At 55.4% G+C, this 15,623-nt stretch overlaps 2 protein-coding genes across 6 annotated transcripts; one reads left to right on the top strand and one right to left on the bottom strand.

Annotated features, from left to right (window-relative positions):
- Positions 1-238: 238 nt before the first annotated feature.
- On the top strand, positions 239-9,900 carry Znf865 (zinc finger protein 865). Of its 5 annotated transcripts, none has more exons than XM_076837996.2 (3): positions 239-331; positions 6,010-6,174; positions 6,348-9,900. In XM_076837996.2, the coding sequence occupies exons 2-3, from the start codon at positions 6,163-6,165 to the stop codon at positions 9,546-9,548; spliced, it is 3,213 nt and encodes a 1,070-aa protein (XP_076694111.1). In that variant the 5' UTR covers positions 239-331; positions 6,010-6,162; the 3' UTR covers positions 9,549-9,900. The 5 variants fall into 5 exon arrangements, with proteins under 5 accessions (XP_076694111.1, XP_076694110.1, XP_076694112.1 ...); XM_076837995.2 differs by having other exon boundaries at positions 5,755-6,174; XM_076837994.2 differs by having other exon boundaries at positions 242-331; positions 4,554-6,174.
- A 2,353-nt stretch (positions 9,901-12,253) lies between these two features.
- Znf784 (zinc finger protein 784) lies at positions 12,254-15,317 on the bottom strand. Its single transcript, XM_076839113.2, has 2 exons — positions 15,210-15,317; positions 12,254-13,997 (listed from the first exon to the last, which is right to left on the bottom strand). The coding sequence occupies exons 1-2, from the start codon at positions 15,285-15,287 to the stop codon at positions 13,104-13,106; spliced, it is 972 nt and encodes a 323-aa protein (XP_076695228.1). The 5' UTR covers positions 15,288-15,317; the 3' UTR covers positions 12,254-13,103.
- Positions 15,318-15,623: the final 306 nt, after the last annotated feature.

The following is a 15,623-nucleotide window of genomic DNA, read 5'->3' as shown; positions in this document are numbered from 1 at the left end:
GTGGGCGGTGCCGGAGGAAGGAGCGGGCACACATAGCGCAGGCGCACCTGACTCCGCTGACCCACCGGAAGCCGCCTAGGCCTTCCCCGCCCTTATCCCCGCGATAGTGCGCAGGCGCGTTGCCCCTCCCCGCGCCGCCGCCGCTACCGCCTCCTTCCGTCCTCCACGCCGGCGCCTCGGGAACGGGCGCGACTTCCGCTTCCGGGCGGGCGGCGCGGGGCTGCCGGGGAGGGGGAGGGGGCGGCACTTCCGGTAGGGCCCTCGGGTCTCCCCGGAGCGGCGGAGCCTCCTCCGCCTTCTCGGCCTCCTCCCGGCGGAGACCCCGGCGCCGGTGAGTGACGGGCGCGCGGCCCGGGGGCCCGGGCGGCGGGGGCGGGGGGCTCCGCCCTGGACTGCAGCGGTCCTCAGGACCCCCCCCCAGAACGTCAGTGCTTCTCTGCCGGGCGCTAGCCAGGGCCTCCCCACACACACTGCTCTCCAAAAGGCCGCTCCAGATGTGTCCCGCATGAACGCCCCCTGCTCGGACGGCTGCCAGAGCGCCTTCATTCGTGACGGTCCCCTCACCTGCCAGGCCCCCCACCAATGCTTTCTCTAGGATCTCTTTCACATAGTTCACAGTCATTGCCTCTTTTGCAGGGCAATTCCCCGATGCCACCAGCATTGCTCCTCTTTTAGTGCAGTGGCTCGTGAACCCTAAAGTACTGCCTCCGAAGAGGGCTGCATTCGTGCTTTGCGACATAACTGTCCCCCACTAACGATGATTACATACATTCCACTCCCAGAGCCCCTTTTGTCGTAAAAATGTTTTCTATTCTGATCAAAATGCTATTTACCCATGTAACCCCTCCTTAATTCCGCTCAGGAATACCCCTTTTAAACACACCCCTCAACGAACAGCTCCCTCTAGCGTTCCCCTTTAATACCCACATCTTCCCTCCTGCCCCCCCCCCCCCCAGGCCCCCAGCAGAAAAACCTGTCTGCTTAGCGCCAGACTCTGCTCCTGCCTTCATCCTGGCCTCCTCTGCCTTCAGTACTTCTGCTCTAGAACAGAGCTCAGCAGTGGGACATTCTTAGAATGCTCTCCTTCCCCTAGCCTTAACCAGTTCTGTAGTCACTTGCAGCCAGTTTGCATGACACTTCCCTGGACTTCCTAGGGAAGGTTTCCTGGCTCCACCAGCGTGCAACACACTTCTTTCTGTAGACATTTGTTGTTCATGGAGTGACTATTCACCCTTCCAGGTCCAGGGCATATAGTTGGGAAGGAGAGAGGTGCAGTTTTCCATCTTATGAAATTTTAAAGTTTAATTAAGGCAGATCAGAAACAAGAAAACAAATAAGCAGTATAATGCTGGCTCTCCAGGAGGCTGGTGAGCCTCTTCAGAAGTGAAACCTGAATCATGAGAGGTAATTTAGCAAGGCAAAGATCTTGGTAAACAGCCAGGGGGGACAGGGCACTGTGACCACGGTGAGTAGAGGAGCAGCGGAGGAGGCTGGTGAGGGTGAAGCATGAAAATTGAAAGGAACAGTGTTGGAGGGAAGGCTGATGGCAGAGAGCCTAGGACACCTCTTCTGGCCCAAGCCCGGAAGGCACTTCATTCATTTGTTCACACACACATACTTGCAGCTATTTTATGAGTGCCCACTTCACCCTAGAAATGCCACAAGAACAAAACAGGCAAAAATCCCAGTCCATGTGGACTGGATATGCTGTCAAGAGGGCAGACAACTAAAAATCAAAATCCAGAGAAATACAAAGTCATATAGTGGGCTAAGGAGACAGAGTTATAGGGCTGGGGTTTTAGGAAGACCTCACCCAAGATTCTCTCACTCTCCAATAAGCCATAGGACAAAAAGTTAGATTTGGGTGTAAATTCCACTCCTCTTGACAACTGTAGCCCACCACAGGGCTACTTTTAACACCCTCTCCCCAGGAGCAAATGATTAAGAGGGGCTACTAGGGCTCATAACTTAAAGCACTTTCTCTCTTCAGTCACTTTCTCTCTTCTCCTCCTTCGTTAATTTAATCAATGAGTACTTATCAAGCCAGGCACTCTTGTTGGTCCTGAGAACAGAGTAGTGAACAAAATGTAAACATTGCTTCTGAGCTGGGTTTGGTGCCTATTATCTCAGTGACTTAGGAGGCTGAAGCAGGAGGATTGCAAGTTCAAGGCCAGCCTCAGCAACTTAGCAAGGTTTTAAGCAACTTGGTGAGAACCTGTCTCAAAAATTAAAAAGGATTGGGGTTGTAGTTCAGTGGTAAAGCACCCCAGGGTTCATTTTCCAGTATCTGCCACCCCCGTTGTTTTTTTTTTTTTTTTTTTTTTCCGCCTCTGCAGTGGCACCAGCTTATGATCCCAGCTACTTGGAAGGCTGAGGCAGGAGGATTTTAAATTTGAGGCCATTGTGAGCAACTTAGCCAGATCCTGCCTTTATACAAAAACATTTTTTTTAAAAGGGCTAGGGTTGTCACAGGTGGTTAGAGCAGTTGCCTTACATGCGCAAGGCCCTGGGTTCAATTCCCAGTACTGAAAACAACAAAATATTGAAAAAAAACAAAACAAAAACCACTCTCTCTGGAGAGGGAGACCAGCAAAACAAGACAGGCTGACAGAACGTGTGGAGCATTAGGTGATGGTGAGTGGTATGGAGGGAGATGAAGCAGTGGGGATGTGGGCCTGGCCGTGGGCTACAGTGGTCACCAAGAGCCAGTTTGAGAAGACAAAGTGGAGCAGACAGGAAGGAGGTGAGAGAAGGAGTCAGAGCACTTTGGGCAAGGCAGCAGCCCTGGGCATGGGTGGAGTGGACACACTGGTGTCTGTGGGGGTCTGTGGGGGAGGTGGAGGTCATCCTAAGGTCTCAGTTGTGCTCTGAGTAGAATCACTGTAGGGTTTTGATTAGAAGAAGGTCATGGTTTGACTCTAGTCCTATCTTTAAATGGGAATAGTAATGTTTATGAGTTTGTTGTGAAGTTGAGACAAGTCACATGAGTCAACAAACAATAGAGTTAACAAATGTCAGTGGCTTACCATGGATTGGGTCCACCCAAGAGATTGAGATTAGGTGGCAGGGAGGTGGGTGAAGCAGATCATGCCTCCAGTATACAATGGAATGGGGGCTCCACCGTTGTCTCAGAAGGTAAAATACTGAAGGCTTATGTAGGGAGTCACACCTGCTGTGTGATGTTGGGAGACTAATTTACCTCTTGGTTACTTTCTTAGTTACTTCCTTTGTATTTCAGAGTCAATAAGTGTAACCATCTGGGCATGGAGGCGCACACCTGTAATCCCATCAACCCTGGATGATGAGGCAGTAGGTCCCAAATTCTGGGCCAGCCTGGGCAACTTAGACTCTGTCTCAAAATTTAAAAGTGGAAATGGTGGGGGAGGCTGGGGATGCAGCTCATTGGTAGAGTGCCCCGGTTCATTTCCCAGTACCAGAAGGAAAAAACCACCAAATTAATTTAACTTGTCTCATAGGGTGTTTGGGAGGAGGGTTTAGAAGAGTGCTTGGCTTGGTGGGAGGCTCTTACCCAGGGCTCCGTGCCTCTGTGCATCACTGTTAGATAACAACAGGCTGGAATTTCATCATGAGCTGGTGTGTTGCAGCTGAATAACTCATAGGTCCTGACAACAGAAAGAACTAGAATCAAGAACCTGGTTTCCCTCTTACTGGCTATGTGACCTTGGGGGAATAACTCAGCTCCTCAGATCCCCACTTAGCAGATGGGACCAAGAATGGCTCGAGACTGTTGTGAGGCACTAAGGACATGGTACACATCAAACTGGGCCAATGTGGATGTGAGCGGTCACAGCTTTCACTGTGGGACCTCTCTCCCCAGTATGCCTCTCTGCATAAAGCCCTTCTGTGACACATTTCCCCTCAGAAAGACAATGTGAAGCTCACTGAGTCCTCAGAAAGAGGAAGTATCTTATTTCCCACTGGAAGTCATCTTGAGACTGACCGTTCTCTCCCCACTAACCCCCCCTGCCCCCGCACCTGCCCACCTTGCCCTCTGTGCCACAGCACTGTTCCCAGAGCCTGCTGTCTGCTCCCTGGGGAGCAGTCAGCTTGGCCTGCACCTGCTCGCTCCACAGAGCTTCATCAGCTCGGGCGCTCGCGGCGGTCCTGTCCCTCTGGGCACTGCTTCGGCTGCATTTCTTCAGCTTTGGAGTGTTATGGTTTTGTTTTCATTCATTGCAGAAAGCATTTTCAAATTTCCCTTGTGATTTCTTCATGGACCCTTTGGAGATTTTGGAAGGGGTTTAATTTCTACATATCAGCAAGTATTTGTCAGGTGCCGACCCAGTGTCCATGCAGTGCTGTGCTGGGTCCTGGGGTCACATTAGGGAACAAGGTAGGCCAGGTCTGCGCTCTCAGTGAGAGCAGACAGTAAACACACAGCGAGGAGGACATCACCAGCCAGTGGCAGTGACTGGGATGTAGAGAAGAGTGGGATGGTGGCCTGGGAATGCCACCAGAAGGAGGCTCTGAGGAAGAATATTCCAGGCAGAAGGAAAGATCCATGTTGATTTTTTTTTTTTTTCCCAAGATAGTAGCCAACACCCCCTCCTACCAGGTTCCTTGTGCAGACCTCCCTCATACCCAGAAGGATGTGGAATAAGAGGGAATAAGACTCCTGCCTCCACTCCCAGGACACAGCTTCTAGCTGCTCAGGCCAGTTGCTCCCTTATAGACTGTTGCTCTATGACCTTGAGCAAGTCACTTGGCCCCTCTGTGCCTCTATTTTCTCACCTTTTCAATGAAGAGAACAAATATCCCATCTCAGTTTTGGTGCGATTCAGTGAGTTAACAGGACAATGTGCTCAGAAAGGTGGGCAGCCTGTGGAAATGCCAGCCAGCCACAGCTGTTAGTAACAGGTAATGTCCACCTTCCCACCACCCCAAGTTGCTCCCCTAAGCCCAGCATTCCTGCACTGAGTGTTTTCTCCTAACCCCTGGGGCCCGACCTAGGTTCTGCCTTTGCTCCTTCTGGAGAGAGATTAAATGGAGAAAGTATGAAGGGCATGGGATGTCAAGCCTTGTCCAAGGACAAGGACACTCAGAGCTGGAGATAAAAATATCGAACTCCGGTGGACAGGGGGTGGAGGAGGCACTCACCTTTTACCTGTGGGAGGAGAGAACCTGCCATGCTGACAAAGGATGAGGGTCTGTGTCTTAGGAGGCCCCTAGGTTCCTAAAGTGGGCTGGACACTGAGCCAGGCCCCAAGGGTAGGGATGATGGGCATGTAGCAGACCCCATGGGCACCTCTCTTATTGGCTCAAAGGCTGGCTGGGTCCTGAGAACTCAGAGAGCAACTGCAGGAGACAGTGCTGGGGCGACTGTTCAGACAGGACAGCTGCAGTCTGGGACGTTAAGTACTCCTAGGCAGATGTTGGGAGTGCTTGCTTGAGCTCCCCCAGGTGTGTGATGTCATCAGGGCTGTGTGCAAAGCTCAGGGGACAGATGTGTTCCATTATGTGCTGTGTCGCCTCTTCAGTCCCCCTGCAGTTCAGGACTTCCAGCCCTGTTTTAAACATGGAGAAAGTGTGGACCCCAGCAGATGGCATTAGACCCCCTTGTCTTCCCAGTCGCAGGGCCTGTGAGGTGCTGTCTGGATCAGGCTGTCCTCCAGAAACACCAGCACCCTTGCAAGCAGACGCTTCTTCCCACCTTGAATTCCTGGAGAGCCCCTTCCCCAGGACCGGCTCTTCCTGTTCTCTTGCCTTCTCCTGACTTCCCTTTTCTACTCCTAGAAGCAGTAGCAGTAAGGACACATGGTGATACTTTCCATTCATGCCAGCAGCACTTTACCTCGAGAGCTTCCACGTGCCAACACTGCGTCCTCATAACTGCCCTGTGGCCTAGGGAAATGCTCTTCTTCCCCCTTTGGAGATGAAGTGGTCGCTTAGTTAGAAAGTGGCAGGGCTTAGATTTGAACCTGGCATTCTCGCTCCGGAGCCCACTCTCTGAATCACTCTGACAGAGCTGCTGTTACCCTCATTTTACAGAGGCAAGCAAGTCCCGAGGGGACTGAGAACAGAAAGTGGAACCCGAGGTGACAGAGAGTCTTAGAACTGAGATCAGAGGCTCCCCCAGTGCCAGGGGAGCTAGACTGAGAAGGAGAGAATGGACTTGCAGGTGGTGAGGGGGAGGATCTGGAGATGGACTGGGAGGTATGTGAGGTCCCTGAAAAAGCTGGGGAGAGATGAGGGAAGTGGGAAAGGGAGGGGAGGACCGGGGCTGGTGCAGTGAGAGGGAAAGTTGGGGGACAAGAGGCTGGATACACAGCTCCCTTTGCTGGCAAGGGGCCTGCTGCCTTTCCTCAGCCCAATCCTCCTCTTTACAGGGTCTCCCTTCTCCCCATCTGCCAGAAATGGAGGCAAACCCGGCAGGCAGCAGCGCCGGGGGTGGTGGGAGCAGCGGCATCGGGGGCGAGGACGGGGTTCATTTCCAGAGCTACCCATTTGACTTCTTGGAATTCCTCAACCACCAGCGCTTCGAGCCCATGGAACTGTATGGGGAGCATGCCAAGGCCGTGGCAGCCCTGCCCTGTGCCCCTGGGCCCCTACCTCAGCCTCCGCCCCAGCCCCCACCTCCCCAATATGACTACCCACCCCAATCTACTTTCAAACCCAAGGCTGAGGCTCCTTCCTCCTCCTCCTCCTCCTCCTCCTCCTCCTCTTCCTCCTCCTCGTCGTCCTCCTCCTCATCGTCGTCCTCTTCCCAAGCCAAGAAGCCAGATCCGCCCCTGCCACCCGCTTTTGGGGCCCCTCCGCCTCCGCTCTTTGACGCTGCCTTCCCTGCCCCACAGTGGGGTATCGTCGACCTCTCGGGACACCAGCACCTGTTTGGAAACCTGAAACGAGGAGGGCCAGCTTCTGGGCCGGGGGTAGCACCTGGGCTGGGTGCTCCAACAGGTGCACCAGGGCCACTTCCAGCCCCCTCGCAGACCCCACCAGGACCCGCCGCAGGGGCGGCCTGCGACCCAACCAAGGATGACAAGGGCTACTTCCGGAGGCTGAAATACCTGATGGAGAGGCGCTTCCCCTGCGGTGTGTGCCAGAAGTCCTTCAAGCAGTCCTCGCACCTGGTGCAGCACATGCTAGTCCACTCCGGGGAGAGGCCTTACGAATGCGGCGTCTGTGGCCGCACCTACAACCATGTCTCCAGCCTCATACGCCATCGCCGCTGTCACAAGGATGTGCCACCAGCTGCCGGGGGTCCACCACAGCCCGGACCCCCACTCCCTCAACTGGGTCTCCCAGTCCCCACAGCCAGTGCGGCGGCTGCTGTCCCCACCACGGTTTCCTCTGGCCCCCCAGCCACACCTTCCGCGCCTGCCACCTCTGGGGATGCCAACACCGCCCCCACTGCCCCTGCAGGCGTTGGCGTGCCCCCTCCGTCCACTGCAGGTGGTGAGGGCCCATTTGCCTGCCCACTCTGCTGGAAGGTGTTCAAGAAGCCCAGCCACCTTCACCAGCACCAGATCATCCATACGGGCGAGAAGCCCTTCTCCTGCTCCGTGTGCAGCAAGAGCTTCAACCGGAGGGAGAGCCTCAAGCGGCACGTGAAGACGCACTCCGCAGACCTCCTGCGCCTCCCCTGCGGCATTTGCGGCAAGGCCTTCCGGGATGCCTCCTACCTCCTCAAGCACCAGGCGGCCCACGCGGGGGCGGGGAGCCCTCGGCCCGTGTACCCTTGCGACCTGTGTGGCAAGTCCTACTCAGCGCCGCAGAGCCTACTCCGGCACAAGGCTGCCCATGCCCAGCCTGCGGCTTCAGAGGCATCCAAGGACGGCGCTGCTTCTGTCCCGCAGCCCCCACCCACCTTTCCCCCTGGCCCCTACCTCCTGCCCCCGGACCCACCCACCACAGACAGCGAAAAGGCCGCAGCGGCCGCAGCGGCAGTGGTATATGGCGCCGTGCCAGTCCCACTCCTGGGTGCCCATCCGCTGTTGCTTGGTGGGGCAGGGACCAGCGGGGCTGGAAGCTCTGGCGCCGGTGTCCCAGGAAAGACTTTCTGCTGCGGCATCTGCGGGCGTGGCTTTGGGCGCCGGGAGACCCTGAAGCGCCATGAGCGCATTCACACTGGAGAGAAGCCCCACCAGTGCCCGGTGTGCGGGAAGAGGTTCCGCGAGTCCTTCCACCTGAGCAAGCATCACGTGGTGCACACCCGCGAGCGGCCCTACAAGTGCGAGCTCTGTGGCAAAGTCTTCGGCTACCCACAGAGCCTTACCCGTCACCGCCAGGTTCACCGGCTGCAGCTGCCCTGTGCCCTGGCCGGGGCCACTGGCCTCCCCACCACCCAGGGTGCGACAGGAGCCTGTGGGCCTGGGGCTTCCGCCGCGTCTGGGGGGCCCACGGATGGGCTAAGTTACGCCTGCTCAGACTGCGGAGAACACTTCCCAGATCTCTTCCACGTCATGAGCCACAAGGAAGCCCACATGTCTGAGAAGCCGTACGGCTGCGACGCCTGCGGCAAGACCTTTGGCTTCATCGAGAACCTCATGTGGCACAAGCTGGTCCACCAGGCTGCCCCAGAACGCCTGCTCGCACCCACGCCGGGTGGCTCCCAACCCCCTGATGGCTCCAGCGCCACTGATGCGGCCAGTGTGCTGGACAACGGGCTGGCGGGAGAAGTAGGGGCGGCTGTGGCAGCGTTAGCAGGAGTGTCTGGGGGCGAGGACGCTGGTGGGGCTGCAGTAGCCGGGGCCGGTGGAGGTGCCAGTTCGGGTCCTGAACGCTTTAGCTGTGCCACGTGCGGCCAGAGTTTCAAGCATTTCCTGGGCCTAGTGACTCATAAGTACGTGCACCTGGTGCGGCGGACCCTGGGCTGTGGCCTCTGTGGCCAGAGCTTCGCGGGCGCCTATGACTTGCTCCTGCACCGCCGCAGCCATCGGCAGAAGCGGGGTTTCCGCTGTCCGGTGTGTGGGAAGCGCTTCTGGGAGGCAGCTTTGCTGATGCGCCACCAGCGATGCCACACAGAGCAGCGGCCCTATCGCTGTGGTGTGTGTGGCAGAGGTTTCCTGCGCTCATGGTACCTGCGGCAGCACCGCGTGGTGCACACCGGTGAGCGGGCTTTCAAATGTGGCGTGTGCGCCAAGCGCTTTGCACAATCGTCTAGTCTGGCAGAGCATCGGCGGCTGCACGCGGTGGCTCGGCCCCAGCGCTGCGGGGCCTGTGGCAAGACCTTCCGCTACCGCTCCAACCTGCTGGAGCACCAGCGGCTACACTTGGGCGAGCGCGCCTACCGCTGTGAGCACTGTGGCAAGGGCTTCTTTTACTTGAGCTCTGTGCTGCGCCACCAGCGCGCCCATGAGCCCCCGCGGCCCGAGCTACGCTGTCCCGCTTGCCTCAAGGCCTTCAAGGATCCCGGCTACTTCCGTAAGCACTTGGCCGCCCACCAGGGTGGCAGGCCCTTTCGCTGCTCCTCCTGTGGGGAGGGCTTCGCCAACACCTATGGCCTGAAGAAACACCGTCTGGTGCACAAGGCCGAGGGCCTGGGGGGCCCTGGAGCAGGGGCAGGAGCCCTGGGGAAGGATGCCTGACCCCAGAGTTTTATCTGCCACTCCAATCAGATGTCCCTTCTTGACTCCTCCCTCCTAGGGCTGCTGATCAGACTCTTCCCCCTCCTTGCTGTCACCTGTCCTGAACTACAGATGTTTGAGTCTCCTTCAGGGCACATGCCCTACAAATCAAGACTGAATCACTCCCATCCTGGATCTCTGGACCTCCCCTCATTCTGTCAGACACTGAACTGAACCCTCTGTCCAACCCTCTTTTGTAACCCTCACTAGCCACCCCCAGCAGCATTCTGCCCTGGGAGCTCTTTGGTGGAGATTAATCTGAACTGCCTCCCCTTTGGAATCTGGCTGGACAGCAGATATGAGCTGAGTTGGGAGGGCACAAGGGGGGGTCTGGGTGCTCTTGGATGGTGGGGTGGGGGTGGGGTGGCAGACGAAGCTTGTACAGAGCAGAGGACAATAAATCTTATCAACCGGGTGGTTGAAGTTTATCTTCAGATCTCAGGGAGAGTGGGGGTTAAGTGTTGGCGAGATGCAAGGCTGAGGACTTTTGTTTCCTTGGGAATTGTGATTCCCAGGCACCCTCTGCCTTACAAACTGTGTTTCATCTGGTATTCGCTAAGGTTTGGCCACATTCCACATTGGCCCACTGGTTGGGCCAATGGAAGTGAGCAAAACAGGTAGGTTTCTCCTGTCAAGAGCTGGCTAGGGGTGCAGACTGCCCTGCATGGCACTTTCAGTGTTTGCTCACTTGCCACTATTTCTTGAAGCCCCTGTCTTTCAGGTCCCAAGCTGGGGCGCTGGGTGAGTTAGACATGGCCCTCACCCTTCAGAAGACTAGAGAACTCCTGTCAGGCATATCACAGCCTCATGTGGACTCAATTTACAGCTCACTAGTAGCACCTGCTTCTCCAGGATAATGACTTGGGGTTTAGAAAGCCCTTTCAGAGATCCATGGTGGTACATGCCTGTAATTCCAGCAACTTGGGAGTCTGAGGCAGGAGGATGACAAGTTCAAGTCTGGCCTGGGCAACTTAGTGAGACCTGTCTCAACAAAATATAAAAAGGGATGGGGATGTAGTTCAATGGTAAAGTACCTCTGGGTTTGTCAACCCCCAGTACCAAAAAACAAACAAAAATCAACTGATGCAACTCTCATTTTCATACATCACAGAACTGTGTGATGTATGTCCTGCAGTACAAGTTTATAGTCATCCCACTTGTCAGAAGAGGAGCATGGTGTCCTGGAGAACAAATGAGCTCCAAGGACACCTGGGAAATTTATGGTAGAATTGGGACTCATCTCAGGGTACTTTAATACTGAAACTTGAAGATGAAACAGGGGACACTGTCTGGGCAGGTCTAGTGTGACCCACAAGAAGGCAGCAACCCAGTGTGCCAAGTCCTCATGCTGCAGACCTACCATGAAACAGCCTACAGCAGAGCTCCAGGGCTCGAAGGTCAAGTGGAAGTGGAAGTGTCACTGAAGACTGAGGGAGCATGGAGTAGTCACCTGACCAGACTGGGGCAAGTGTTAGAAAAGCTTCCTTGAAAGGAGGGTGAGGCCTGGACAGTGGCATAAAGCAACAAGAGCTTGCCAGGTAAAAACATGGGCAAATAATCCCAGGAAGAGGATGAGGTGTATCCAACTAAATCCAGCCATTCTGGAGAATTTAAGATCTAATATAGCTGGAGATTGGAGTGGGTGTGTGGCTGGATCCTGAAGGGGCTTGAATTCTAAACTGTACAGTTGGGAAGTTCTTTAGGCTAAAGGCTGAAAACTATCAGCAGCCAGTCTGGAAGCAATTCAAACCATTTAGTTTGTGCATTAAAAAACAAAAACAAAAACTTTGAATGGTTGGGATGTAGCTCAGTGGTAGACCCCTTGGATAGCATGCTCAAGGCCCTGGGCTTGGCTTAGTTAGCAACATTGTGGAATCTAAGGATTTTATGTAAAATCCTTTGATTTTACATAATGTTAACTAATGAAACATCTGAAAATCTGAAGAATCTATCAAACCCAATCTGCATCCCTGTTGGCACTGAGTGTCATTACCTTCTCCTGAGGTGTGAATGTAAATGCTCCATTTGCTCTCAATCCCACCACTCCTTGTTGAATGCCAACACTGAGCCCAAGTGTCAGTTGCCATGTTTCACCTCACAGATACTTTTGCCTTTAAATCTGGCCAAGCAGCTCTCGAAGATATTTACATTTGTGATCCCTTCTCAAAAGTCACAAGGAGCTGTGGATTGGTGTCAAGTATACAAGTGGCTCCAATGTTGGAGAATGGAGAAGGCAGGGCCTCAGCTGGGCTGCTGTGCAGTTATCCAGATGTGAGGTCACTGTTGGCTTGGTCTACAAGAATAGTGATGATGAAGTATTCAGATGTCAAAGACACTTAAATGTGCAACATGGGAAGACTGATAAGGGATTAGGTGACGGAGCAAGACCACAGGAACCTGTCCAGGTTCCTGAGATGGGGAGAACAAGTGTTTTCTTGGGGAAATGGGTCAGTTTTGTTAACTCATCTGCAGGCAGTCTTGTGCTGGTTGATTGGGACTGACACTAGTGGTTTATTGTCTCCTGAGCATATCAGGGAGTAAGCAAGTGTGCCAGCTGCAGGATCCCTACATTGTGCCAGCCTTCCTGAACCCTTCTCCCACATAGAAATAAAAGGTCTGAACAGCCAGTACCTATTCAATTGTATTCTAAAGATGAGAACACAGGCTTGGAAAGTGGTACAGTGCAACTTTAATGTTTATAGAAGACCACAACATGGCCCTGCTCCCCCACTTCCTCAAAGAAGACAACCCAAATACAAGACTGACAAAGAGAAACCCTTCATCAAGTCCTTTAATAGGAACAGACTGGAGGTTTCCCACCTCCAGCTTCCAAGTCCTCTTATTCCACAGTGCCACCAGAAGGCCATGCTGCCCTTAGCTAGTCCTTCCTTGGGACTGCCTGGGACTAGGCAATAAACTGCTTCAAATTCAGAGTGGAGGAAAGTAGAGAAGCCTGAGGCTTCTTTGCAGACGTGTTGGACCACAGGCTCTAAGCCTAAAGCTTCAGAAAGGGGCCAGTAAGTGGTGGACATCTTCTGCCTGGGGGTTTGTAGGCAACTCGAGTCCAGTGCAATACAGTGAGGTAGGAAAAGATTCCACCACCGTCCACCTTAGGGAGCCCCAAATAGTCCAGCACTCTGCAGAAGGCCTAGACCAGGAACAGTACAGTGGATGAGATTTTCCCACCTTCCACTTGACCCTGGCTCCCCTTTTTTAGTGTCCAGGTTCTGTTACAGGCTACATTTTGCCCAAGGACAACCTAACAAGAATGCAAACAGTGAAATGCTTCCCACGGTATCATGTTCACCTGGGCACACACAGGGCTGCACTACCCCTCCTGTGGCCTCTCACTTAGGTGCAGTGTGGATCTCTGGGAGTCCACAACCTTGGTACTCTCCTGCTCCAACACCAGCAGCTCACTACCTCCCTGCCCTGCCCGTCTCTTTCTGCCCACACCCTCCCCTGCAATCTGCCTTCTACTTCCAGAATTATCACCCCCAGTCCTGCTCTCCCAGCCTACTGGTCAACTTCCACCTTCACCTTCACCATTTCCCCATGCCCCTCTTCCAGAGTGCTATCTGTCCCGCACCCACTCCCTGACCCTTCAGCCACCAGTGAGCCCAACTGGCTCCCAGAGTCTCCCAACCCAGGCCCAGGCCCGTGGAAGTGGGTGCGCTGGTGCTTGCGGAAGTTGGAGGAATTGTTGAAAGTGCGATCGCAGAGGGTGCAGCGGAAAGGGCGCTCGCCAGTGTGGATGCGGGCATGGCCGCTCAGCACCGAGGACTGCGTGAAACCCTTGCCGCAGATGCCGCAGTGATACGGGCGCTCGCCGGTGTGCACCCTCTCGTGGTCTCGCATGTCTGAGGAGCGGCGGAACGGTTTGGCACAGAACCTGCAAGCGAAGGGCTTCCCCACGGCCGCGCCAGCAGCCGCAGCGGCCATCACCACCTCTGACCTCTCCTGCGGCACCCCTGGGCTTGGCTCTCCAGCTGCTGCGGCTTGTGGAGGCCTGCGGGAGGTGCCTGGCTCCAGCCCATGTCGTTGCTGGTGCCGGAGCAGTGGCGCTAAGGCCTTGAAGGCCCGCGGGCACAGCGGGCAGCGGTAGGGCCGCTCCCCCGTGTGTAAACTGTAGTGAGCACGGAGGCTGGCGGGACCTGGGCAACTGTGACCACACACGTGACACCGGCTTGGGTCCCCACCCTGCCCGCCCCCATCTGCGCCTGCCAGGTGGCCATGTTCATGGAACAGCAGCTCGGAGACCAGTCGGAAGGCAGCTGGACACAAGGCACAGTGGAAAGAACCTGGCTCTGGTGGCTCTGGTACCAGGGAGGTATCTGTGACCTTCACCACCTGGATCTCGATGAGGTCACTTGGGGGTGTGGCGGGGCGGCCATCATCAGGTGCCAGGACCTGGTAGGGGGAGAAGAACAAGGAGCCTGTGGACCCTGCCTGGAGACCTCCCCAGAAGCCCCCACTTACTTAAATGTCTGCTTCACTGCAGGCCACTGCTCCTTCTCCTTCTAGGTCATTACCAAGTCCCAGGATGCCACCCCATGCCCTCAGCTCTTCTCTCTTGCCTAAAATATATCAAGGACCCAGCCACCTCTCCTCCACCCAAGCTCAAACCCCTGTCCTGCTTCCATAGCTGAAAGAGCCTCCTAGAGGGAATCTGTTCCCACTTCTTCCCCTTATAATCCACCTCTCTTGAGCAGCCTGAATGGGCTCTTGAAAATGCAAATCAGATAAAAGCCATTTACACTCAAAACCCTCCCACGGCTCCAAATGCAATTAAAACCCCAAACCCTCTATATAGTAGCCACCCTGATCTGACTCCTGCTTATCTCTCTGACCCCAATGTAAACAGAAGCCGGCACCCAGCTGACTTCTGTCATCTAAATTTAGCTCCCCAATCCCCACTCTATCAGCTCACTTTTTATTTCCTTTATAGAATGTATCACCAAAAAAAAAAAGAAAAAAAAGAAAAATCTCATTTATAGTCTCTCTCCTCTCACAGGATGGCAAGCTACAAGAGAACACAATCCTTGTCTGTCTTGGTCACCTCTTTTAGACCCTGACCAAGCAGCTCAGTAAATGTTTGTTGAATTAATGAATGTCCCCAGTTACTCTCCAGTCCTGAATGAGGGGAATAAGGAGGAGGTTCCAAGTCATCTGTGACACCCATTTCTCCCCACAAATCTTCCCATGGGCATTGAGAGGCATCACTTGCAGAATCATCCTTTCACCCCTACATAGTGACCTGGTCATTACCCCTCCTCTTTCAGGGTCACCTTTTCAACCTTCCAGCCAAGTTGACTAGCCCTAGAATTTCCCGAAGACCCCGCCCCTATGGAGGTACCACCCTAATTATGCAAACGAATCCCTGGGATTCCTCACCATGACCCAATCCTGCACCACAGACAACCCCTGTCGCCAGGCCCCGCCTCCTCTAGGCCACTCCCTCGAATCCCATAGGCGCCTCCTTAGGCCCCGCCCCAGCAAAACCCCCAAAGCCCCGCCCCCAGGTCCTGATTCCACCCCCGCCAACCTTCATAGGCCCCGCCCCCTACCCTGCGACCTCCCCCGCCTCGAGGCACCCCGCCCAGGCCCATTCATCGAGCCCACCAGGTCCGGCGGCTCCAGGGATCGCGACTCTGGGATCGGTGAGCTCGGACTCGGGTGCTCCGGGCGCGCAGCGGCCATCTTGTGCCCAAGCCCCGTCCCGGAGGCCAATGGTCGCTCTCCAAGGGGGTGGGGCTTGGGGTGGTGTCAGAGGTTCTGCGCCGGCGCACGGCACGGTGGAGAGGGGCGTGGCTGGGGCGGGGCTCGGGCCGCTCTTCTGCCTGCGGGTCGGGGCCGGCGCGGAGGCAGGCGGCGTGGGTGGAGAGAGGCGGCGAGGCGCGGAGGGCGGCCGGGTGGCGCGGAGGGCGGCCGGGGTCCTTGCTCGTGCAGGCGAGGCATCCGGACTGGCCTTTCCACGGCGCTGGCCGAGCCGGGCTTGCTCGGGAGCCTCGCAGGTGAAGAACTCGTGTCGTTGTC

The sequence above is a fragment of the Callospermophilus lateralis genome, chromosome 18 (genome assembly GCF_048772815.1).
Source record: "Callospermophilus lateralis isolate mCalLat2 chromosome 18, mCalLat2.hap1, whole genome shotgun sequence".
In the NCBI taxonomy this organism is placed as follows: Eukaryota; Metazoa; Chordata; class Mammalia; order Rodentia; family Sciuridae; genus Callospermophilus; species Callospermophilus lateralis.
This window is presented reverse-complemented; position numbering and strand designations above follow the sequence as displayed.

Excerpts from the sequence above, each read along its gene's own strand:
- Znf784 (XM_076839113.2), bottom strand. The coding sequence starts at position 15,287 with ATGGCCGCTGCGCGCCCGGAGCACCCGAGTCCGAGCTCACCGATCCCA. Across the intron at positions 13,998-15,209 it reads CCCTGGAGCCGCCGGACCTG|GTCCTGGCACCTGATGATGG; the intron begins GTGGGCTCGATG and ends TCCCCCTACCAG.